At 32.5% G+C, this 27,867-nt stretch overlaps 2 protein-coding genes across 2 annotated transcripts; one reads left to right on the forward strand and one right to left on the reverse strand.

Annotated features, from left to right (window-relative positions):
- The first annotated feature begins 119 nt into the window (after window positions 1-119).
- LOC124498778 (uncharacterized) lies at window positions 120-24,890 on the forward strand. Its single transcript, XM_075731149.1, has 7 exons — window positions 120-611; window positions 3,944-4,563; window positions 5,308-5,430; window positions 5,531-6,546; window positions 6,615-22,758; window positions 22,826-23,419; window positions 23,481-24,890. Exons 2-7 carry the CDS (start codon window positions 4,044-4,046, stop codon window positions 24,644-24,646), a joined length of 19,563 nt encoding a protein of 6,520 aa, XP_075587264.1. The 5' UTR covers window positions 120-611; window positions 3,944-4,043; the 3' UTR covers window positions 24,647-24,890.
- Window positions 24,847-27,867, reverse strand: LOC124498793 (histidine ammonia-lyase). The gene is made up of 5 exons (XM_047062609.2): window positions 27,056-27,867; window positions 26,797-26,975; window positions 25,610-26,717; window positions 25,297-25,540; window positions 24,847-25,215 (listed from the first exon to the last, which is right to left on the reverse strand). Exons 1-5 carry the CDS (start codon window positions 27,303-27,305, stop codon window positions 24,978-24,980), a joined length of 2,019 nt encoding a protein of 672 aa, XP_046918565.1. The 5' UTR covers window positions 27,306-27,867; the 3' UTR covers window positions 24,847-24,977.

Consider the following 27,867-nt stretch of genomic DNA (forward strand, 5'->3'; position numbering starts at 1 on the left):
CATTAAACAGAATGACAAATAAATTGAACCTAAATACCGCATGTAAAAAAAACAATAAAAAAAATGATATAATAGAAATTCTGTTATATCAAACTCATACATACACAACTAACAAAAAAAAAATAAAAAAATAAAAAAAACCAAAATACCGAACAATTTCAAATTTTTATGAGCCAGACAAAAACAATCGGTTTGAAATGAAATGCCTGTAATTATTATTGTTCGACCCTCTAAAAAAAATAAAAATAAAAATAAATTCTTGTCAAATCATGAATGTTCATTGAAAATTATATCAACAACACACAGGCTAAACATTTGATTGTTTACCAAATTTCGACATCACTTTATTTATGGATGTGGTTGTGTGAGTTTGTAGTTTAATGTTTACATTTCAATGAATTTTCAATAATTGAATTCTTAAATCAAAAAAAAAAAAAAACAAAAAACAATTGAATTTATTTCATCTGTCTGTTTATTTTTGTGTTAAATAATACTAATCTTTTTTTTTAATATCGACTATTACCAATTTTCATTCACTCTATTGTTCTATCGATAACACTGTGTATTCTTCACATATTGTTTCAAGCATAATTTTTTCCAATTTATTCAAGGTAAATAAAAACTTTTACAATTTTTTTTCATAAAATTATAGAAACTACTACTATCATTTAACAAACAAATTATGGCATAATGTTGATGATGATATTCTTGTCTCGAAAAAAAAGTCTAGACCGTAGGATTTTTTTTTTCAATGATGATGATGATAATGACGATGATAGTTTGGCTCACGGTCATCATTCATTTATGGGTAACATTTCGTTTATTTTTATTCATTAATTTGTTTCATATTATGAATTAATTATTCCGATTGCATACGGATACACAATTTACGTGTGTGTATAAGTGTGTGTGTGTGTGATTGTTTTCGATGGTCGATATATATTCGTTTATTCTATAGAACAAAAAAAAATGAAATGATTTCTAGACCTATGAAATAGTGAATAGAAAAGAAAATAGGACATACAACTTATCACTTTCATAGAAATTAAATGATTGAAAGATTTCTTCATTCCCGTCCCTCCAAAAAAAAAGAAATCCTTGACACACGCAGGTGTTTCAGAAATTATTCATAACGCACACACACCCGTGAATATACAGAATAATATTGATCAATATTCTGATTTAGTTTTCATGTTTTCAACTATCAAAAACATTCAAAAAAAATTATATCCATTAATAAATGGGCAATAACGAATCTAGCCAATAAATTTGATCAGTATTTTGCATTTTTTTTATTACACCATGATTCATATATGACGCAACAAGCTTCTTTTATATTATCAACTTTTTGATAATTGTCATTTATTAAAAAAGAAAATTCAATGTGAAAATCTCTTTTTATCCACTCGAATATATTTTGATTAATCTAAAATCGATTAAAAACAAAAATCTATTGTATCACATATACCATAAAAACAATCTAGATTATTCTTCTGCTAGTTTATATATATATGATGACTTTTGTGCATTATATTTGTTCTACTATAATATACACATTTGCACATATACATTGTTGAATATTAGCTTTCCATAAATAGAATAGAAACATATATATATATAAATCGAAATTTTAAGGCTAAACCGATATTGTGAAAACAAAATAAAACAAAAAAAACCACAACAACAATGATTGCAACGATAATAATGTACATTTTCATTTGACAATAACAAGAGAATGATCATATATTCTAGCTATTAATTCTTTTCTTGTTAATTTTGTTTTCAAAAAATAACAACAACAATAATAATGAATTGGATCACAAGAATTCTTGAAAAAAAACCAGAATCAAGATTTTTATTATTATTGTTTTGTTTGATTATCAATCTATCTATTCTCTTGATCTATAGTGTTTACTAGTTTTTCATAATAAAACGGATATATATCAGTATTGGCTATAATCATACCAAAAGATGGATCCTAGTCCTATAGATTTGAATGAAAAGTCATGCTCAATCGATAAGTCTAAATAAAAATAACATTTAACACACACTATTTTTATTATATATAGCTTATTTGAAGTGATAATATAAAAGGGAAAAAACTGCAATGCAGTAATGTTTTTTTTTTCTACAATTTTTACCCACTCGGGTCCGAGTATGTGTATATTATGTGTATATGGCAGAAGTAATTCATTACATTCTAATACCAGTGATGCCAGATTTTTTTTTTCATTGTACATTTCTAGTACTGCAAAAACTTCTTGGCCGACCGGCATGGGCCGGTGTTTTTTGTTTTGTTTTGTTCGTTGTTGATCCATAAACCGGATAAACATTTTGATGTATACAGAAGTTTTTTTTTTGATGATGCGCTGTGTGTTTGTGTGTGTGCTTGAATGTTTCTGGAACATGCTCTACAAAGCACTGCGGTATTTGAAACCTCAAAAAAAAACTTGAAATAGAATACAGTGATCATACGATTATTATTGCTATCACTTTGTATATATATATATATGTTGATTTTCTTTGTTTACATGTTTACGTTATTTTTAAATGAATCTCTATGATAACATTAGAAAAAAATGATGATGATTTCCTGTATTGTCGCTATGATGATGATGTAGATGTCCAAATGTAAAGTATACGTGTGTATTATTGCGACACTCTGAATTGACCGAAATGCAAAAAAGAAAAAAAATGTGAATATAACAGACGACGTAGTATACATAGATATAGACATTAGAATCTTTGAAATTCATATAACCAATGAGCAAAGACCGATAAAGAAACCAAAAAAAAATTCTTAAAAAAAGCTGATTTACCGACCAACCGGTTATTCATTTTTTGGTAGTCTTCTCACAGTCCAAAAATTAGTCAATCATCATCATCATTATTATCATTTTTATGTGTTCGTGTGTGTGTGTGTGTTATTTTATAACAATTGATTTTGATTGGAAAAAGAAATTCATCGATAATTATGATCATGATGATAATCATCTTTTATTCTTGATTTCATTTGTACTGTGATTATTTTATGTGCCACAGAATCACAATGGTCATCAGTGGAATTGAATACTGACACATAATGATTGTGATAATTATTATTTGAATGAACAAAACAAGAAAAAAAAAGATGAAAATTCATTTTGGAAGAGAAAAAAAATTTTTTTTTCTTACAATAATTTCAAGAGAAAAACTATTTAAGAAAAAAAAATGTTCATCAGAATTTCCGTTGAATTCATTACCATCATATAGTTTTACTCATCTCACTTATTTTTTGCGTGTGTGTGTGTGTTTGTTGCCCCAATGTGTGATAACAAGTGAAGAATATTCTCATATTTTATTCTTAGAATATTTCATCATCATCGTCGTCATCGTCCTCATCATTTTTTCTTATAACTATTATAATCCACATCAATATATTAGTATATAGCGAATATTTTTATTAGTTAGAAAAAAATAAAATAAAAATAAAAATTTTTCAATAGTTCAGTAGTTCACTTATAACATAAATTCATCATTTGATTTTTTTTTTTTTTTTTTGGTTTCTATTTCTGTTTTTTGTTTGGTGACAATTTATTGATCAATAACGATCACAATTCGGCACCCTAATTTTTCATTAATTCCATTTTCATTCATTTTTTTTTGATCAATCATTTCATTGCTCTAATTAATACTAATCGATCGATATATGAACATATTTGACCTGTGATTTTGTTGTTTTTTTTTTATTATATTGACGTTTGTTATCTGTTTTTTTTTGATGCGAATTCAATGACCAAGTTGATAATGACTAATCAGAAAACGAATAATATTCAACGATTGTAAACTGTTCGAATTAGAAACAATACATTACAATTATCATCATCATCATCGTCATCATAAATTCAAAAATAATTTGATTTTGATTTTATTATTTTCAGTGTAATTTTTTTTTCTCATTTAGAATTCAAATAATTACGGAAAAAAAACAGAATTCAATTCTTTATGATAAAACAGTTCGTAGAATACTATTTAGTTATTAGATTTCAACAACAAAAATACAAATGTCAAGACGAAGTTTTTCTCCGGCTACAGCCGATAATCGAATAATGGCTACTAATACAATTGGCCGTCGTTCTGGATCATCATCACCATCACATTCTATTCATCATACAACATCAATAAATATGGCTACTAATCATTATCATTATCATCAACAACAACAACAACAACAATCACGACAACAAGGAATACGAACAGCAACAACAACAACCCGAACACCATCACCTTCATCAAGACATTCACCAGCACCATCATCATCGACAACAACAACAACTACTACATTATCGGCTATTCAACAAACGCCATCATGTAATTTCCGTTATGTAGGATGCTATTTGCTTATAATTATTAGCGATGGTTGTGATCAATTACGGCAACAATCATGGTTAAGACATCAAACATTATTATCATCATCTAATGATTTATCATCAATTCTTTTACAACAAAAATCCGAATTGGAAGAATTTAATCGTCGATGGACAAGTGGTTTTGTTGCTAAAGTTATACAACAAATTCGTAAAGGTTAGTTTGTCCTTTAGAATAATGATGATTTGTTTTTGTTTTTTTTCATTCTTTCTTGTTGTCAGTAGTAATGATAGGATTATGGTTGAAAAAAAAATTTCCTGTATATATATGATAATTATGGTTATTGGGAAAAAGAGAGAGAGAGAAAAAAAAACGATACATTAGTGATATACACACACAAACACATCGTAATTCAAGTTATGTAGGTGTTTATTTTCTACATCATCATCTTTGATGACAGTAGTAAATATAAAAATACACATACATTTATTTTCCTGTTAATGAAATCGAATGTCTATTATAAACCATTAATGTGTCTATCATGTTGTACGATTGTATATAATATTTACAGGATTGCAGTCAGAATTTTTTTTTTTTTTTTTTTTGGATTGTCGCATTGATCCAGTACGCATGAATTTTTACCAGTATGTATTGTGCCCCTTTTTTTCCCATTAAGCATTCGAAATCCCGGTCCATCGACCGACATATCAAAATATCAATGTAATGAATGGAAGAAAAAAAAAACAGGAAGCTATTAATACCATGAAGAAAAAGTGTGAAAAAAATCGATCGCACAAAGAATGAATCAATAATATTTGAAAATAGCAATTCGTATTCGTATTCGGAAATTTGATATTTTTATATTAAATGAAACCAAGAAATCGATCAATTTCTTTTCTTCTTTCACTCCAAAAAAATCAATCAAAAATTCATAATTGTCAATTCCATTTATTTAAATAGGTTTAACTATTTGGCAATCAACTACCGGTGTCCGTGATGAAAATGAATTAAAAGAATTGCAATCATTTCTTGATAATTTGGATGATCAACAACTGAGAAACGAATCGAACGCAGATGGCAACGGTAAAAATAATGATAAAAAAAAGATTATTATCTGGAAAATGTTTTAAATGACAACAAAAAAATTTTTTTTTTGTAATTTATTTTCAATCAACTATATTAGGTCAAATATTATTACAATATGCTCAAAAATCATTAGCCGTAGAAGTATTATGCAATCCATCGCTATTAACATTAAGTCAATGTTTACAGAATGTATTACGTTCACCAACTGGTCAGGTACAAATTATCTATGCTGGAGCAACATTCTCCGAAACAGGATCATGGTTATTGGCTGATGGTACATTTTCAGCATATAATTTCTATGAATTAATTGAAGAAGTGGACACTAATTATAAACGATCGAATCAAAATGGATCGAATAAAATTTATCATGATATATCCAATGCTGACAATGATAATGGTAATGATCCATGTAATGGACATCGATCAATTGCTGAACATCTTAGTTCACATGATGTGGTTGTTTATTTACATACCGAACCAGCTGGTGAATGGGCTATATTACGTGATATATTTTCACGACATCATATCGACACACATTCGATGACAACATCGATAACTTCATCATTAATTCTCAATGATCTTCATCATCGAGCTACAGCCACTACTAATACTAGATCGGCTACAACTTCAAGCAATCGATATAATTCGAAACGTCCATCTAGTATTGTTTCTACATCGAAATTAGTACCGAATATAACCAGTGGCCAAATTGATAATGTTCGACGTTTTCTTTTTCATTTTGCATTGAATCCTGAACAACAGGATATGAGCCCATTAGATACGTTACCCGATAAAGGTGCCCAAAGTTTGCTCAACTATTTGGGTGATCGACTTGCTTGGCATTTTGAATGGCTAATGCAGCCGCAAGAACGTGGCGGTGCTGGTCTTGGAAATTCATTGGCTTCAGTAATTTGTACACAGGATCCAATCGATACAGTTGGATTTGTACGGCTTCAACAGCCGACCATGTATGTATTTCCTAGTGGACAAGGCGATTGTGCTTTATTGTCATTGGACAGTGGTTTTACGATGCTTCTTGATGCTGGCTATATGCCAGCACCTCGAACAATATGGCCTTTTATTAAACATTTGCAACGTCTTGATTCTATTGTGGTGAGTGTCAATGATTTATGATTGCTGATGAAATAAATTTTTAAAAATATTTAAATCATATTATACAGGTAACACATTTGGGAGAAGATAATTTTTTCGGTTTACTAAGTTTATTGACATTGAAATCAATTCGCCAACATTGTCATCCAAATGTTTCGTTTGGTCAATGTCCAAGAATTGGCTACCTCTTCTGTAATGATCATCTTTCAGGGCCACAATTAAGTCCAACATCATTATCATCGGAATCGTCGATTGATCAAACTAGCAGTGGTATACGAAACGAACCGATCGTTCTGGATGATCATCGTATATCATTAAATGAACTCAATCGACAGCTCTTTCAAACACTAAATGATCTAAAAATTCATCCATTAGCTTGTATACGAAACATTGATTCATTGAATAAGGAAACCAAAAAAGAATCGGTTTCATCTAATCGTGATACTAAGTCAGTTCCACTTCCGCCTACACCAATAACTTTGTATCATAAAGTAGGCGTAGGCACATTATATATGTATGTATTAAATCCAACGTTGGATCGAATTTTGGCCAATACGATTAGTAATATTGGTGGTGGTCGTACCACTGTTCGAAGTTCAAGTGGACGTTCAACACCAACAAAACAACAACAAGAATTAATGGAATCAGAACAGCAAAACATTCCAGAAGCTGATCAACAATCAATCTGTAGTCTATTAATTTGGCGACCACATAATCCAGCCAAACGTATTGTTCGTATTCTATTTCCTGGCAACTGTACTCAAGCTCAAATTCTTGAAGGTTTTCAATCATTAATGATTATATCGAAATTTGATCAAACTGTTTCTGAATCAACAACAAATGGATCAAGTCGTTTATCAAGACGTTTCATGCCAACACGTAAACAGATGAATACATCGAATGCCATCCCAACATCATTATTAAACGAACGTCCGGAATGTAAATCAAATCTTACTGAACTACTTGAATTAGATATGTTATTACATCAACGTACACCATGTACTGGTGAACAATTGGAACAAAATTTCAAAGTTCGTTATGAAAAAACTATACCTACAATTGTATCTACAAGTTCTTTACATCAATTTGGCCGATCATTATCGGTAGCACCAAATTTATTACGTTCACGTCAACAGAAAACTAGTGCAACTGGTCGTGCAACAACAACAACAACAAGCAAAACTAGACAAATGAATAGTAGACGTTCAGAAACACCAAGTAGATATAGCCGATTCCGATCAGTATCACCGCCGACGATTCATCAATCAAGAATAATCAATACGGAATCGACAAATATTCGTCGTCAACAGCCAATTACAACGACAGCATTATCCAGAACAACTACCAGACAACACCAACAACCAACAATTGATCATTCAATTGTAAATCGACAAACTATGACAACAGTTCAACGTCATACAAGTGGTCATCAAGTATCATCGACTCATCCGAATACACAAGAAAATCGTTTAATAGGTAAACCACCATTACAATCAGCACCGCCACGAACGAATCAAATTACATCGACAACGAAATTACAACCAGTTCCGCCCAAAACCAAACAAAAACCTAAACGCATCACGACAACAATGGCTACAAGCGGTAACATAGATTATATGAATAATACAAATAGACAAATTGGATCTAGTTCGAATCGAATGATTGACCAAAAGATTTCATCTGAAGAACCTGTACCAAGACCAGTTGTACGTCGAAAATTAATTGGAGACCAACAACAATCGATATCTCAACAACAAGTGAGCAATGAGACATTGGAAGAAAAGACTACAAAAGAGATGGAAAACGTTGAACGACCAATTCAATTACCGGCTTCATCCGAAGCATTGAGTGAAGAAACAAGTATCCGATCATCAACGGATGAAGAAGTCCGTAAGATAACCAAACGAATGGAACAGCAACAAATGAAAACTGAAGCAGTTATGCGTGCAGCTGCTGTTGAACTAGCTAAAAATGAACACCAACATCAACGAGATTTAATTTCAACTATGATTACTGATCAACAACAGGTTATACAAAAAACCAGTGTTGATTATGATGATGATGAAACTTCAGTAACTGCAGCAACAACAACAAATGCTGGTCAAGAAATAATTGATTATGAAACTGATCATGATCAATTAGATAGTCTAACATCAAACGATGTTGATAATGAACATTTTATCGAACTTTTACAAGGTTCAACAATTAAAGATTCTCATTCAATGGAATTGATTGATCAGAAAGTGGTTGATAAAGGGCAAGAAATTGACTTACAATCAGAAACATTGTCCAATAAAGTAGAACAAATTGTTGACAAATCAAATGAAATTGTTGAACAAGAAACAAAAATGACAATGGCTACAAAACAATCGAAAATGATTGAAGATGAAAGTCAAGATTCAGAATCTTCTACAGAAAAAATTGAACAAGAAATTCAAACTGAAACAGATAAATCAACAGATCATGAACATTCATTAGAATCAGAAATGAATAAATCTGATGTAAAACTTGAAGAAAAACATGAATCACAATTAAGAAAGGAAGAGAATGAAGAAGTCAAAGATCAGAATAATAATGTGACGGAAGGTGAAATGGTGGAGGAAAAAATAATGGATGTGAATGTGATCAAAAAGAAACCTGTTGAACAAGTGCCTGAATCTGGAACGGAACCAAAGTGTACAGCTACTGAAACTGTGATAATCACAAAAACTGATGAAAAATTAACAAATTTTACTGACCAAGCTTTCAACGAAGAAAAACCTGGCCAGAAAGTTATTGAACAAGAAATTATTGAAAAAGTTAGCGAAGCGAAATCTGATAAAGATGAAAAATTGAATATTCCAGATATAATTGAAGCAAAAAAAGAATCGAATTCAATAGATCAAAAAGCTGAAACATTAATTGATCAATTGGAATCAAAATCAACTTGTGATGAAGTTAATGATAAATCAAAAGTGCCTGAATTAACAAAATCACAAATAGAAACAGTAATCGAAAGTAGTGAGCAACAAGTGAGTAAAGCGCCATCTGCCGAGCAAGCTGAGAAAGAATCAGAATCATCTGAAACGGCGGATAAAGAATCTTTGAAAGTTGAATCGACTGAAACGGAACCATTGAAAGCTGAAACAACAGAACTAGATTCATCTAAATTTGAATCAGCCGAAACTGAACCAGCGAAAGTTGATGTGGTGCAAACGAAAGAAGAACCACCAAAAGTTGAACCAGACATACCAGAACAAGCCGCAGTTAAGTCAACAGAAACAAAACAAACAAAAGATGAACCAGCGAAAATTGAATTAAAAGAAACAGAACCAATAAAAGCAGAAACAACGGAAATAGTGAAAACGAAAGCTGAAACAAACGAAAATGAAGAAGAAAAAAATGAAACGCTAAAAATCAAAACTAATGAAACGGTTTCAATAGAAAAAGAACCAGTCAAAGTCGAATCAGCCCAACTAGAGCTGATTAAAGCCGAAACAAATATAAAAAAACCAATCAAAGTTGATACTGTGAAAGTTGAAATTAATAAAACGGCTTTCATGGAAAAAGAACAAGCAACAGCTGAATTAACCGAAACTGAACCAACAAAAGTCGAAACTAAAGAAGAGGTGCAAACGAAAGAAGAACCACCAAAAGTTGAACCAACCGAACCAGAAAAAGTAAAAGATGAACCAACCGAAATTGAATCAATAAAAGAAGATTTTACAAAAATTAAACCAAGAGAATCGGAGTTAACAAAACCTGAAACAAGTGAAAATGAATCAAGAAAAGTTGATACAACGAAAGAAGAAATTCATGAAGAGAAATTCAAGGATACAGAATCTGCAAAAGTTGAACCAACTGAACCAGAAAAAGTGAATGATGAACCAGCGAAAATCGAAACCACTGAAATATTGCCAACAAAAGTAGAACCATCAAAAAATCAATCAATCGAAACGGAAAAGCCAATAGTTGAAAAAACAGAAATGGAAATAACAAAAGTCGAACTAACAGAGACAACAGCTGTTGAACTGTCGAAAGCTGAAACAACCGAAAATGAACAATCAACAGTTAAACCAACAGACATAGAGACAATAAAAGACAAATCAGCTGAAGTCATAAATAAAGAAATGGTGGCAACTATAGAATTGTCAAAAGTTGAACCAATCGAATCGGACCGAACAACAGTAGAATCTACAGAAACAAAACAAGCACATGTTGAACCGACGGAAGTAGAAAATCTAGAAATCGAATTGACAAAACTTGAAACAACAACATTAGAGCAAGAAAAAATTGAATCAGCAAAAGTGGGAACTCCAGAATCGGTGTCAGCAGAAGAAAAACCACATAGAATTGAAACAGAAGCTTTGGTGACTGAACCAACAAAAGTCGAGATTATTGAAACAGTTTCAACAAAGAAAGAATCACCAAAAACTGAATCAACAGAAACGAAACCAGATAAAAGTGAACAAGCAATTGCCGAAACTAATGAAAAAATTTTAACAAATGAAGAATCACCTAAAGTTGAATCAATCAAACCAGAAAAAGCATTTGAACTAAAAGAAGAGAAAATTCCAGAAACTGAAACAGTAAAAGTAGTGCAAGAAGAAACAGAATCGATAAAAGTTGAAATTCAAGAAACAGAATCGACAAAATTTGAACAAGAGGTAACGAAAGCTGAAACAACAGAGAAAGAATCCGAAAAAGATAAACCAGCAGAGGATGAAACTGATGAAACGATTTCAACAAATAAAGAATCAATCAAACCAGAGGAGACAGTTGAACCAGCAAAGGTAGATATTCAAGAAATTGAATCGAAGAAATTAGAATCAATCGAAAAAGAGTCAATGAAAGTTGAAATTCAAGAAACAGAAACGACAAAATTTGAACAAGAGGTAACGAAAGCTGAAACAACAGAGAAAGAATCTGAAAAAGATAAACCAGCTGAAGATGAACCAGTTGAACCAATCAAAAAGGAAGAAGCTAAAGTTGAACAAACAGAATCAGTTCCAATAAAAGTTAAAACCCAAAAAACGGAACCAGCAATAATTGAATCAACAGAAACGGAACCAGAAAAAAGTGAACAAGCAGAGATCGAAACTAATGTAATGGAGTCAACGCAAAAAGAAGAATCGAAAAAAGTTGAATCAATCAAACCAGAGGAGATAGTTGGACCAGCAAAGGCTGACATTCAAGAAATTGAATCAGCAAAGAAAGAATCAATCGAAAATGAGTCAATGAAAGTTGAAACTGTTGAAACAATCTCAATGAAAGAGGAATCTTCGAAAATTGAACCGAAAGAAACGGAACCAGAAAAAGGCGAACTAGCAAAAGTTGAACCTACTGAAACAAGAGTTGGATCAACAAACGAAGAATCTTCAAAAGTTGAACCAACATCAACTGAACCCACAGAAGTCGAATCGACAAAAGGCAAAATACAAGAAACTGAACCAGCAATAATTGAATCAACAGAAACTGAACCAGCAAAACTAGAACAAGCAGAACCAGTTCCAATAAAAGTTGAAACTCAAAAAACAGAACCAGCAGTAATTAAATCAACAGAAACGAAACCAGATAAAAGTGAACAAGCCAAGGTCGAAACTGATGTAATGGAGTCAACGAAGAAAGAAGAATCGCCAAAAGTTGAATCAATCAAACCAGAGGAGATAGTTGAACCAGCAAAGGCAGAAATTAAAGAAATTGAATCAATCGAAAAAGAATCAACAAAAAATGAAACAGCGAAAGTTGAAACTACTGAAACGCTGTCAACGCAACAAGAATCAAAAACAGTTGAACAAATAGAACAAGCGAAAGTTGAACATGCAAAAACGGAACCGAACAGAGTCGAAACTCAAGAAACAAAATTGGCAAAAGTCGAACCAGAAAAAACAAAACCAATTGAAAATGAATCAACAAAAGCAGAATCTACGGTAATTGAACCAACAAAATCAGAGTTAACGGAAGCTCAATCAACGAAAAAGGAACCAGAAAAAGATGAACCAGTAAAAGTCGAAACAGCTAAAACGGAATCAACAAAAGAAGAATCACAAAAAGTTGAATCAGTAAAACCAGAGCAGCCAGTCGAAATAACGAAAGATAAAATTCAAGAAACAATGCAAACGAAAGAGGAACTCCCTAAAGTTGAACAAAATGAAACTGAATCAGTGAAAGATGAACCAGTGGAAGTTAAATCTACAGAAACGGAACCAACGGAGGTTGAAACAAAAGAAATGGAACCAATCAAAAATGAAGCATCAGAAACAGAATTTACAAAAGTCGAAACAGCTGAAACGGAATCAACAAAAGAAGAATCACAAAAAGTTGAATCAGTCAAACCAGAGCAGGCAGTCGAACTAACAAAAAATGAAATTCTAGAATCTGAAATAATAAAAGTTGAACAAAAAGAAACGGAATTGATGAAAGTTGGAATTCAAGAAACAGAACCGGTGATATTTGAACCAGCAACAGTTAAACAAAAAGAAATGGAACCAGAGATAACGAAAGTTGAACCAATCAAAACGGAATCAGCAAAAGTTGAGCCGACCAAAATGGAAGAAGCAAAAGTTGAACCAACCGAAATGAAACCAGCAACAGATCAATCACCAGAAGTAGAATGTACAAAAATTGAACCAACAGATTCAGAACTAATAAAAGTTGAAACAATGGAACCAGAAAAAATTCAAACTACTGAAATGGTATCAACTATAGAAGAATCGTCAACTGAAATGAAAATAACGAAAGATGAATCAACAATCGCAGAACCTACGAAAATAGTATCAACAGGATCAGAGTTAACAAAAGTCGAATCAACAGAAAAAGAAAAAGAAAAAGATGAACCGGTAGAAGTTAAAACTCGAGAAATGGAACCAGAAAAAAATGAAACAACCGTAACAGAGCCAGTACAAGACGAACCAGCAAAAATTGATACAAAAGATAGTGAACCAACAAAAGTAAAACCAATGGAAACGGAACTCTCGCAAAATGAGCTTACCGAAACAAAGCCAGTGAAATTAGAACCAATCAAACCAGAGACTGCAAAAGTTGAGCTTAACGAAACAATGCCGGCTGAAAAAGAACAACCAAAAGATGAAAATGAAGATACTAAAAAGATAAAGACTGAACCAGAAAAAGTTGAACCGATCGAAATCAAATTTAAAGAAAACGAAATTCAAGAAATGGACTCAATAAAAATCAAATCAATAAAAACAGAATCATTAAATGATGAACAATCTATATCGAAACCAATTGAAGTTGAAACAGAGGAAATCAAACCAGATAAATTACAAGAACATCAACCGACAATAGTAAAAAACGTAGAAACCGAACCATTGAATTTGGAATCATCAGAAATTCAACCTGAAAAAGCTGAGCCAATGATAGTTAAAACAACAGAAAAGGAACCAGAAAAAGATGCACTAACTGAAACAAAACAAGATAATGTTAAAAAAATAGAATCAAATCAAATAAAAGTAGAAAATCAAAAAACTGAACCATCAAAAGTTGAACGAAATGAAAGTGAATCAATGAAAGATGAACCAGCCAACGTTGAAAATAAAGAAATTGAAACGGTGAAATCTGATGCAACCGAAATGATGCCAGAAAAAGACGAATCAATAGAAACAGAATCTTCAAAAATTAAACGAAAAGAATCAGAGATAATAAAAGTTGATACAACGGAAAAGGAACCAGTAAAAGTCAAAACTACTGAAACGAAGTCAACAATAGAAGAACCTCCAAAAGTTGAAGCAACATCAGCTGAACCTACAGAACCGACAAAAGGCAAAATTCAAGAAACAGAACCAGCAAAACTTGAACAAACAGAATTAGTTCCAATAAAAGTTGAAAATCAAAAAACAGAACCAACAGTAATTGAATCAACAGAAACGAAATCAGATGAAAGTAAACAAGCCAAGGTCGAAACAGCTGAAACGGAATCAACAAAAGAAGAATCAATCAACAAAGTCGAAACTCAAGAAACAGAATTGGGAAAAGTCGAACCAGAAAAAATAAAACCAACTGAAAATGAATCAACAGAATCAGAATCTACAATAATTGAGCCAACAGAATCAGAGTTAACGAAAACTCAAACAACGAAAAAGGATCCAGAAAAAGATGAACCAGTAAAAGTCGAAACAGCTGAAGCGGAGTCAACAAAAGAAGAATCACAAAAAGTTGAATCAGTAAAACCAGAGGAGACAGTTGAACCAGCAAAGGCAGAAATTCAAGAAACAGTGCCAACGAAAGAAAAACTCCCTAAAGTTGAACAAAATGAAACAGAATCAGTGAAAGATGAACCAGAGGAAGTTAAATCCACAGAACCGGAACCAACGGCGGTTAAAACAAAAGAAATGGAATCGATAAAAAATGAAGCATCAGAAACAGAATTAACAAAAGTCGAAATTACAGAACCAGAGTTAACGAAAGCTGAACCAATTAAAACGGAAGAAGCAAAAGATGAACCAACGAAAGTTGAAGCTCCTGAAATCGAATCAGCAAAAGTTGAACATGCAGAAATGGAACCGAACCGATTTGAAACTCAAGAAACAAAATCATCAGAAGCAGTATCTACACAAATCATGCCAACCGAATCGGAGTTGACTAACGCTGAAACAACAGAAAAAGAACCAGAAAAAGATGAACCAGTAAAAGTTGGAACTAGTGAATCAATTTCAACGCAATCACCAAAAGTTGAATCATTCAAACCAGAGAAGACGGTTGAACCAGCAGAAGCAAAAATTGAAGAAACTGTAACAACAAATATAGAATCAATCGGAAAAGAGTCAACAAAAGATGAACCAGTAAAAGTTGGAACTACTGAGTCAATGTTAACGCAAGAAGAATCAAAAACAGTTGAACCAATAGAACCTGCTAAAGTTGAGCATGCAGAAACGGAACCGAACAAAGTCGAAATTCAAGAAACAGAATCGAAAAAATTTGAACCAGTAAAAGTGGAACCAGAAAAAACAAAGCCAATTGAAAATGAATCAATAGAAACAGAATCTACAATAATTGAACCAACAGAATCAGAGTTAACGGAAGCTCAAACAACAAATAAGGAACCAGTAAAAGTCGAAACAGCTGAAACGGAATCAACAAAAGAATCACAAAATGTTGAGCTAATAGAACCAACAAAAGTTGAACAGGTAGAAATGAAACCGAACCGCTTCGAAATTGAAGAAACAGAACAATCAAAAAATGAATCAGCAAAAGCAGTATCTACACAAATCATACCAACCGAATCAGAGTTGACTAACGTTGAAACAACAAAAAAGGTATCAGAAAAAGATGAACCAGTAAAAGTAGAAACTTCTGAAACGATTTCAACAAAAGAAGAATCACCAAAAAGTGAATCGATAGAATCAGAGAAAACAGTTGAACCAACAAAAGTTGAACATGTAGAAACGGAACTTGTAACAACAAAGAAAGAACCTGAAAAAGATAAACCAACAATAGTCCAAACTCAAGAAATTGAACCATCAAAAGTTAAATCAAATCAAACGGAATCAGCGAAAGTTGAACCAATCAAAATGGAAGAAGCAAAAGTTGAATCAACAGAAACGGAGCCGACAAAGGTTGAAACGAAAGAAATGGAACCAACTAAAAATGAAGCATCAGAAGCAAAAATCGAATCTACAGAAGCAGAATTAACGAAGGCTGAACCAATCAAAACGGAACCAGCAAAAGTAGAGCCAATTGAATTGATACCAGCAGAATTCGAACAAATTGCAGTAAAATTGGCAAACACCACCGAGATAGATTTAATCGAAACAGAATCAGCAAAAGTCGAATTAATTGAATCAATTCGAGTAGAAGATGAACCGACCAAAATTGAGTCGTCGGAAATATTGCTCAAAACTGAATCTTCTACATTGAAACCAGCTGAAATTCTTGATGAAAAAGAAAACATTGTCCAAATTTTAGATGATCAAGTGCCTGGACAAACCGTAAATGATAATACAGATGAATTTTCAGCTAATGAAATTCATGTAATGAAAACACATTCACCAGTTTTATTATCCGAGCCGACACATATCAAAACTGGTTATCACAGTGATAAAATTAGTGATAAATCTGATATGATTGAGCATATCACTCAAATTGACAATAGTGAGAAGAATGACGATAATTTGTCAGAAACCATTGATAATGAACATGCTGTGATCAATCATATAGATGATGAAATTGAACATATAAATGTGATAAGAGATGAAAATGAAGAAAAAACACTGAAAAAGCCAACAATAAATCAATCTTTTTTACATCCGGGTGCCAAATCCACAGAAGATGAAATCGATAATGATATCAACGAGAACATCGCTACGGCACAATTTGCATCAACCGGACTACTCACTGTAAATAAATCATTTTTACATCCTAATCCTATGGATAGTCTTGAAAATCATGAGTTATTATTAAAATCTTCGGAACAGATTGATACAAAAGAAATGAAACAAATTCCAGAAAATGAACCGATGAAAGTCAAACCATCCGAATTGAATTCAACAAAAGTTGAACCATCCAAAACAGAACCAGAAAAAATTATGCCAATAGAAACTGAGAAAGTTGAACCAGAAAAAATTAAATCGGCAGAACTGGAACCAGAAAAGGGCGAACTAGCAAAAGTTAAAACAACTGAAACAAGAGATGAATCAACAAACGAAAAAACTTCAAAAGTTGAACCAACATCAACTGAACCCACAGAAGTCGAACCGACAAAAAGCAAAATTCAAGAAACAGAACCAACTATAATTGAATCAACTAAAACTGGAAATGCAAATGTTGTACAAACAGAATCAGTTCCAATAAAAGTTGAAACCCAAGAAACGGAACCATCAATAATTGAATCAACAGAAACAAAACCAGATAAAAGTGAACAAGCCAAGGTCGACACTAATGTAATGGAGTCAACGAAGAAAGAGGAATCGCCAAAAGTTGAATCAATCAAACCAGAGGAGATAGTTGAACCAGCAAAGGCAGAAATTCAAGAAATTGAATCAACGAAGATAGAATCAATCGAAAAAGAGTCAATGAAAGTTGAAATTCAAGAAACAGAATCGACAAAATTTGAACAAGAGGTAACGAAAGCTGAAACAACAGAGAAAGAATCTGAAAAAGATAAACCAGCTGAAGATGAACCAGTTGAACCAATCAAAAAGGAAGAAGCTAAAGTTGAACATACAGAATCAGTTCCAATAAAAGTTGAAACCCATAAAACGGAACCAGCAATAATTGAATCAACAGAAACGGAACCAGAAAAAAGTGAACAAGCAGAAGTCGAAACTAATGTAATGGAGTCAACGAAAAAAGAATTACCAAAAGTTGAATCAATCAAACCAGAGGCGATAGTTGAACCAGCAGAAGCAGAAATTCAAGAAATTGAATCAGCAAAGATAGAATCAATCAAAAATGAGTCAATGAAAGTTGAAACTGTTGAAACAATCTCAATGAAAGAGGAATCTTCGAAAATTGAATCAATCAAACCAGAGAAGACAGTTGAACCAATAGAACCAGCAAAAATTGATCATGCAGAAACGGAACCGAACAAAGTCGAAACTCAAAAAATAGAATCGGAAAAATTTGAACCAGCAAAAGCCGAACCAGAAAAAACAAAGCCAAGTGAAAATGAACCATCAGAAGCAGAATCTACAATTATTGAGCAAACAGAATCAGAGTTAACGAAAGCTCAAACAACGAAAAAGGAACCTGAAAAAGATGAACCATTAAAAGTCGAAACAGCTGAAACTATTTCAACGGAATTAGATGTTGAATCAACCTCTCCAGCAACAGTAACATTAGCAAAAGTAGAAATTCAAGAAACTCAATCAGCAAAGAAAGAATCAATAGAAAAAGAATCAGCAAAAGATGAAACAGAAAAGGTTGAAATTACTGAAACACTGTTAACACAAGAAGAACCTACAATAGTTAAACTAACATCAACTGAACCTACAGAAGTCGAGCCGACAAAAAGCAAAATTCAAGAAACAGAACCAGCAAAAGTTGAATCAACCGAAACTAAATCAGATAAAAGTGAACAAGCAATGGTTGAAACTAATGAAACGATTTTAACAAATGAAGAATCAACAAAAGATGAATCAACCAAACCAGAACTGGTGGAACCAGAAAAAATTGAACCAACGAAGATAGAATCAATCGAAAAAGAGTCAACAAAAGTTAAAACTACTGAAACAATGCCAACAAAAGAGGAATCTTCGAAAATTGATCCGAATGAAACGGAGCCAACTGTAGTTGATACAACAAAAACAGACCCAATTGAAAACAAATTAGCGAAAAACATAACTCAAGAAACTGAAATAGCAAAAGTAGAACAAACAGAATCTGGTCCAACTAAAGTCGAAACTCAAGAGACGGAACCAGAAAAGATTGAACCCGCTGGGCAAGAACCTGCAAAAATTGTATCAACAAAACCAGAAACATCGAAAGTTGAACCAATCGAAACCGAACCGAAAATAGAATCAATTGAAAAAGAGTTAACAAAAGAAGAACCAAAAGAATCCGAAAGAATAAAAGACGATTCAGCAAAAGTTGCACCAACAGAAACTGTAGAAGCAAAAGATGAATCAATAGAAGCAGAATCTACGAAAATCGAATCAACAGAATCAGAAGACAAATCAGCCAATGTTGAATTAACAGCAACAGAATCAACAAAAGTGGAAATAACAGAAATAGATTCAGTCCAAAACGAACCAGCAAAAGGTAAAAATCAAGAAACAAATATTGAAATAACTGAAATGGGATCAGAAAAAGCCGAATCAATCGAGCCGAAACCAGAAAAAGTTGAACAGAAGAAAGATGAAACATCATTAAACGAGCCAGAAATAAATGAACCAACAAAAGTCGAACGAATAGAATCCGAGCAAGCAACAGTTGGACTAACAGAAACAGAACCGGTAATAGTTGAATCGCTTGAAATTCAAGAATTAAAACCATTTAACACTGAAACAACAAAAGCAGTTTTGGTAGAAGCGAAGTCAGTGATAAACAAAATTCCAGAGATGGAAATTGAACCAAGTCAAACGAAACAAGCAAAAATGGATTTAACCAAGACTGTGACAGTGGAAAACGGAACTCCAAAAACTGAACCAGTGAACGTTGAAACAACCGAAACTGAAGCAGCTAAAGTTGAATACATTGAAACGGTTTCAACAGAGGAAGATTCAACGAAAATTGAATCAATAAAACCAGAGACAGTTAAACAAGCTATAGTTGAAACACAAGAAACCGGAAAAGCGAATATTGAATCAATCGAAAAAGAGCCAGCAAAAGTTGGAACAAACGAAAATGAAGAAGAAAAAGATGAAACGCTAAAAATCGAAACTAATAAAACGGTTTCGATAGAAAAAGAACCAGGCGAAGCCGAATCAGCCCATCTAGAGCCGATAAAAGCCGAAACAAATATAAAAGAACCAATCAAAGTTGATACTGCGAAAGTTGAAAGTAATGAAACGGCTTTAATGCAAAAAGAACAAGCAACAGGTGAATCAACCGAAACTGAACCAGCAAAAGTTGAAACTAAAGAAGCAGTGCAAACAAAAGAAGAACCACCAAAAGTTGAACCAGACATACCAGAACAAGCCGCAGTTAAGTCAACAGAAACGAAACAAGCAAAAAATGAACCAGCGAAAATTGAATTAAAAGAAACAGAACCAATAAAAGCAAAAACAGCGGAACTAGAGCCAGCAAAAGCTGTAACAAATGAAAATGAAGAAGAAAAAGATGAAACGCTAAAAATCGAAACTAATGAAATGGTTTCGATAGAGAAAGAACGAGGCAAAATCGAATCAGCCCATCTAGAGCCGATAAAAGCCGAAACAAATATAAAAGAACCAATCAAAGTTGATACTGCGAAAGTTGAAAGTAATGAAACGGCTTTTATGGAAAAAGAACAAGCAACAGTTGAATCAAAAGAAACAAAACAAGCAAAAGATGAACCAGCGAAAATTGAATCAAAAGAAACAGAATCAACAAAAGCTGAAACAAACAAAAATGAAGAAGAAAAAAATGAAACGCTGAAAATCGAAACTAATGAAACGATTTTCAAATCGACAGAAGCGGAATCCATAAAATCTGAACCAAAAGCAAATGAACCAGAAAAACATATACCAATCGAAAAATCAAAAATCGAAAATCAAGGAATTCAACCAATAGAAATAGAGCAAGTGATAGTTGAAGCTGCTGAAATTAAATCCACAGAGACAGAAGAACCACCAAAAATTGAAATTCGAGATATGGAAACAACAAAAGAGGAAACTAAAGAAATGATGCCAACGAAAGAAGAACATTCGAAAGTTGAAATAAGTGAAATAGATCTAGCAAAAGTTGTGATTCACAAAACAGTGCTAGAAACAGTGCTAGAGAATGAACCACCAAAAGTTGAACCAATCGAAACTCAAGAAACAGAATCTGTGAATTTTGAACCAACCGCGACAAAATCAGAAAAAGTCGAACAGACAAAAACTGAAAAAACCGAAAAAGAACCGTCAACATTTGAACCACCAGAAAATGAATCAGCGAAAGTCAAAACTCAACATGCTGAATTGGCAAAAGATGAAGTCCAAATTAAAGAAACTGGTCCAACAAAAGAAGAGCTATCAAAAGTTGAAGAACCAAGTGAAACGAATCAAACAAAAGTTTTAATTCAAGAAACAATGCAAGAGAAAAGCATGCCAAAAGATAAAACAATCGATTCAGATCCAGCAACAATTGAATCAATAGAAACGAAACAAGCAAACGTTCAAAACACGGAACAAGAACCAACAAAAGTTGAAATTACTAAAACAGAATCAATAACAGTTAAATCAAGTAAATCGATGAAAGCTGAAACAGCAGAATCAGTGTTACCAAAAGTTGAAGCAACAGATAAACTTCCAGAAAAAGATGAATCAGAAAAATTCGAGACAGTTGAATCAGTGCCAGCAACAGTTGGGTCAACAGAAACGAAACCTGTAAAAGTCGACGAGATGAAAATCGAAATTAATGAAATTGAACCGGTAAAAATTGTATCAACAGAAACAGAGACAGATGAAAAGAAACCAACGAAAGGCGAAGCTCAAGAAACTGAACCAGCGAAAGTCGAAACTAAAGAAATTGAACAAACAAAAGTTGAATCATCAGAAAAAAAATCATCGAAAGTTGATCCGAAAGAAATGGAAACAGAAAAAATCGAACGAAAAGAAACGGAGCAAGAATCATTCAATGTTGATTCCGCAATAGTATTAGCTCAAATTGATGAAAAAATAACGTCAAAAAAAGAAGAAATAACAGTTTGGACTGAAACGAATACCAATGGAAAAGAATTAATTTCACAATCAGTCTCCAATGAAATAATTGGAACGAAATCAACTGCTGAACATGCACCAGATGCTTTAGAAATTTTAACAGAAACTCAATTGTCTAATATTCCACAAGACAAAAATGTAACCACAAAATCTGATAATGTTGCTGAAGCAATCACCAAATCTTCTGATGTAATTGATGATACAGCACTTACAATGAATCAGCAACAAAATAATGCACAAAAGAATGTTTTGGCTGAAGATGAATTAGAGACTAATGTCACGACAGGATCGAAATCTGGCATCGAAACAATGATACCAATTCAGAAAATTGATACCAGCCAATCGGAACAAGAAACATTGGATTCAATTGAAGATGCCGTACCAATAACGATGACAGAAACTGATAAAGCAGCCAATACAATACAATGGATATTACAGCAAGCACAATTAGTTACCGATGATGATAATATTCCGATGTCCGAAGGTGAACAAGTTATTGTTATAGAAAGTGATCCAATTCAAACAACTTCATTCATTTCTGGTTCAATGTCAATGCTATCCGAATCGAAAGAATTGTTTGAACAAATGCAATCCACAATGGGTGTTGCCGATATTAGCAAAATTTCGACCGATGTTCATACACAAGCCCGTGAACTACTAGATAGTACAGTAAAACCTGCCATACAACAAAAAATGGACCAAATTCTGACCCAAACATCTGCACAATCAATAGATAAACAAGGAGAGGCAAAAACTAACCAAACTTCTAAGGTAATTGAAAACCTTCAACAGCAATGTCATAATGTTCTTGGACAAACGTATCAGCTTCTAGAAGATATGGATCAAAAAATATCACAAGTAACCGATCGCCATCAACAATCATTAGCGGCAGCTAATTCCGATATTTTGATTCATCCAACAACAACATCTCTAGCTGGTATGTAATTAATATAATTTCGTTTCGTTTAGTAATGAATTTTGTTGTTTTTTTTTGTTCCAATTAGCTGATACAACTACAAGTTTTGCTGATTCAATTTCGATATCAAGTATTGATAAAGAATCGATTGGTATGCCACAATTAGAGAAAAATTATACAGAATTTTCTGATTCAAAAAACTTTGGAAAAACAATGGAATCGAAAATGAAAATGACCGATGTTCCATCTGCTGCTGTTGCTGAAAAAGTTTCATCATTAGATACATTAAATGATCAATGGAATGTATTTGAAAAACATTCCGATGATATCAATACCGGGGAAAGTAATCGAATGGAACGTACACAAATGGTTATCAATCGATTTGATTCAAAATCTTTGACTGATACATCAGATGAGACAAAACAATCAACAATAAAACAAGAATGGACAACAACAACTACTTTGCCAAAAATTTATGAATCACATATACGTGTGAATCTTGGTCAAACTGATAGTAATAATAATCAGATTGATGATGAAGAAATTGAACGAAAAGAAATGGAAAAATTTTCAAAAATCTCCATAGTACCATTGCAAACACCAGCTACAAGTTCAACAATAACTACAACATCAATGGTCAATATTGATTCGTCAATGCCTGGTTTAATTGATCATGTTCCAGGTAAGATTATTGTTAATAATTATAAAGAATCATGAAAATTTTATATTTTTTTTAATTACAGAATTACAAACACGAATAATTGAAACAAGCGAAATGTTTGTACAACATAATGATGACGATTCAATTGATTCTCGAATAAAAACATACGAAACAAGTGGACCGAATTTAGTGATGGAAACAATTATGACTCCAAATGTGATCAGTTCTATTGATAGTACAACAAATACAATGACAAGCAGTGATATAAATGAAAAATTACCGCCTACCACTACTGAAATTAATCAAAAAATAATAACCAAACGAGAATTGAAAGAACAAATTAGACCAATGAAATTTGAAACAATCGAAAATGTAATGTTAACAGAACCATATGAACAAAGTCCACCACCTGAATTACTTTCAACAAGACAAATACAAATGATGACAGAACCAATGAGTGATGATATAAATATTACCGAAACAATTATGGAAGCTACAACAACATCAACATCAGCAGCTGCGGACACTACTCATACAAGTAGTAGTAATAATGATAATAATCGTGTAATTGTCACTGAACAACAATTACCCGAAGTTGTATACACAATGACCAAAACGACAACTAAAAAACGTTTCGATGTTGATCGAGATTGGGATCCACCAATGGCATTACCAACACCGCAGCCACCATCACCAATTAGTTCATCATCACAATATTATCAAAGCAGTAGTAGTCGAACTACGAATATAGGACGGAATCGATCTTCTACAGAACGTTCAACATCCACCGCCAGTAATAAATCAACAAATACAACGGTGAATCCAGTTTATGTTGAATTAGCCTATGTACCTGGTCATGGAAAACGTGGCTATTGTGATGAGGATTTTTTCCGTAAAATTCGTGCACGTTATTATGTATTTTCCGGTGTAACACCTTCACGACAAGTTCTTGATGCATTACTTAATGGTGTAAAAACATGGCTAAAAATTGATGATCAAAATCGTTCTGAAACAAAAGTAACAATTGTACCAACATATGAATCGGAAGCAATGGCACGTTGGTATGCCGATCATAAAGAACAATTAGATTCACTTGGAATCGAAATTGTTTCAGCAGCTAATCGTTGTTGGCTATCATTAGATCAAATTGATCTACAATCAAACAACAATACAACAAATCAATCACAACAAGCATCGAATAATCTATCATCGGATGATATTTGTTTTGCATATAAAATTGAATTTTAACATTTTTCTTTTTCCCTTTTTCAGTTTTAATTAGATGATGAATGAATTTTGTCTTGAAATTATTTTTCACATTTTAGTGATATCATAAACACACACACATACACACACACACCTTGATCAATAGATTGATAATTTTTGCTGTTGTTGTTGTTGTTGTTGTCGTCGTCTTAAAAACAATTAATTAACCCAATATTTAAAGATTTGAGATTTGAGATTATTAAAATTTAATTATTAAAAGATAAAATGAAATCGTATTGTTTTTTTTGTCATTTTATTGTTTTAAACGGAAAACAAAAATCTTGTTTAAATCTTGTTTCTGCTCGCATTCAAATCAATTTGGTTTACTAAGATTTTTCAACTTTTCCATTTGATCAAAATGTAATTGTTTTTCAAGACTGGATGCTTTTCCCAATACAGTGGCCGTCGGTGATGGTGGACGAACATCGAATTTTTTTCGTTCATTATATTCATCAATAAATGGTTTGACAACACGCCATATTGTTTTCTCTTGTAATAGATCTGTAACAGCATTAATATCTGTATTCATAATACGATCATTTTCCCATGGCCTAAAATAAAAATAAATTTTAATGGAAAAATTCAATTTGATGCTGTCATCATCATTATCATTATCATTAACATTAACATACTTGACTTCTCGACGAACAGTATGATAAACAGCTTCTAATGGTCTTGTTGTTCGTAAAGGACGCAAAAATTCTATTGCTTGACATGCAGCCAACAATTCAATGGCTATAATTCGTTGAACATTTTCGATTACTTGTAAAACTTTTCTGGCTGAAAATCCACCCATAGATACATGATCTTCTTGACCGGCTGATGTTGATAATGAATCAACTGATGCAGGATGACAAAGTACTTTGTTCTCCGAAACTATTTGAAAAAAAATTTAAATTAAAAATTTTGATTATCAATCAATATTTTCAACACATTGAGTATTACCAAGAGCTGCAGCTGTACAATGAGCGATCATGAAACCAGAATTAAGACCACCATTTTTAACAAGAAATGCTGGCAAACCAGATTGTGCTGGATTTACTAGGCGTTCGATTCGTCTTTCGCTCATACTGCCCAATTCATGTACAGCAATGGCTAAGTAATCCAAAGCTTTAGCTGGATATTCTCCATGAAAATTGCCCGAAGAAATAATTTCTGAACGTTCTACGAACACCAAAGGATTATCGGTTGCCGAATTCATTTCAGTTGTAATAATGTTCCGTACAAAATCAATTGTATCATGAACAACGCCATGTACCTGTGGACAACATCTTAATGTGTATGCATCCTGAACTCTGTTACAAAATCGATGTGATTCGGCAATCTGTGAAGGAAAAATAGACGAATTCAATATTGCACGAATTCGTTTCGCAACTGCAGCTTGTCCAGGATGTGGACGAATTTTTTGAATATCCGGATCAAATGCACGTGTTGTACCTTTTAAAACTTCCAATGTCATACCGGCAACAATGTCAGCTTGTTGAATTAGGTATGATGATTGTTCCACAGCTTCAGCACCTAATGATGTTATCAATTGTGTACCATTGATCAATGCTAACGCTTCTTTTGGTTTCAAGTTCAATGGTTTTAGATTATGCGATTCAAGTACATATTTTGCATCGGACCATCCACTTTCAGGTGACCACATTTTTCCTTCACCAATCAGACCAAGAGCTAAATGTGCTAATGGTGCTAAATCTCCAGAAGCGCCAACAGTACCTTTTTCTGGTACCCATGATAAACATGATGCATTAAATGCATCGATCAACTGTTGAAGTGTTTCTAATGATATTCCTGAATAACCTTTGGCCAGAATATTGATACGTAATGCTAATAACATTCTTGTACGAAATGGTGATAATGGATTACCAACACCAGCCGAATGGCTACGGATTAGATTATATTGTAAATCGATTAGATTTTCACCACTAATCAAAGTGGTTGCAAATTTTCCAAAACCAGTGTTTACACCATAAACAACTTTATTTTCTCTTAATATTCGTTCTAACATGTCACGACATGCTTTGATTTTTTGTTGTGATTCTGTTGCAAGCTAATTTTATTTTTCAATACAATGTTCGAATGTATGGATTAAATATAAAAATAATCAAATCAATTTTAATAATAATTACCTTGATTTTATAATGACCACGGCCAAGATTGAGTAGATCATCTGTAGACAATTGATTACCATTCAAATTAATATATTCAAATGTTTTTGGTGTTACTTGAATTTCTGAACTAGCCTTTTCCGGTATATAATGAACTTCTAGATTTCCGGTAACCATAGTTTTTTTGTCACTTTCAAGTACTATAAAAGGGGACATATTATAAAAAAGATGTAATTAAAGAATTATTAAATTGAAAATAATTTAAAATTTATATACATACCAATACTGACAAAATCATTGTCATCTAAAACATCGGCAACAAAATCTTCTGGATCTAATATGGAACCACCTTTGGCTTTACGTATTTCATCAACAATTTCAATTGAATCATTTGAAATGGATGAATGGGATTGTCGTAATTTTGTATATTTATTCAATGCTTCTACACCTAGCCATTTTATTGTTTGTTCAAACGGTTTCGGAACCGGTACCGTAAACCAATCACCTTTAACACGGACAGATATTTTCATGATTCAAACGCACACACACAAACAAACCAGTGTATAGAATTTATTTTACAGAAAAATTGTAATTTCAAATGAATTTTGGATGATTATGTTGATTATGGAAAAATCTTTTTCCACTAATGAATCCAATATTTATATATGCTAGCCAGCAATCGATGTGGCAACCAAACAAAAAAACAAGTTAATCAATTCATATTCCATAACGTCTTAATCATTATCATTATATTTGATGTAAAAATAATGATAAACTGAATGATCAATAAAATATAAAGGACAGAAAAGCCATGATCATTAAATGAATGTCATGATATTCAAACGTTTATCTGATATATATGATATTTTAAACGTTTATCTTGTTCACTATCCCTCTTGCACATTTGAATTTCTAAGATTTTCATTTTAGAAATTAAATATAGAAAAACTACTTAACGAATGGAAATTGTTTACTGTAAAATCCATTGAAATTATCAACATCATCATCATAATCGTCATCGTCATCATCATCGGTTCATCTTGATTAAAAATTCAGCAACATCATCAACAACAACAGCAACAACCAATACCA

The sequence above is a fragment of the Dermatophagoides farinae genome, chromosome 5 (genome assembly GCF_024713945.1).
Source record: "Dermatophagoides farinae isolate YC_2012a chromosome 5, ASM2471394v1, whole genome shotgun sequence".
Taxonomy (NCBI): Eukaryota; Metazoa; Arthropoda; class Arachnida; order Sarcoptiformes; family Pyroglyphidae; genus Dermatophagoides; species Dermatophagoides farinae.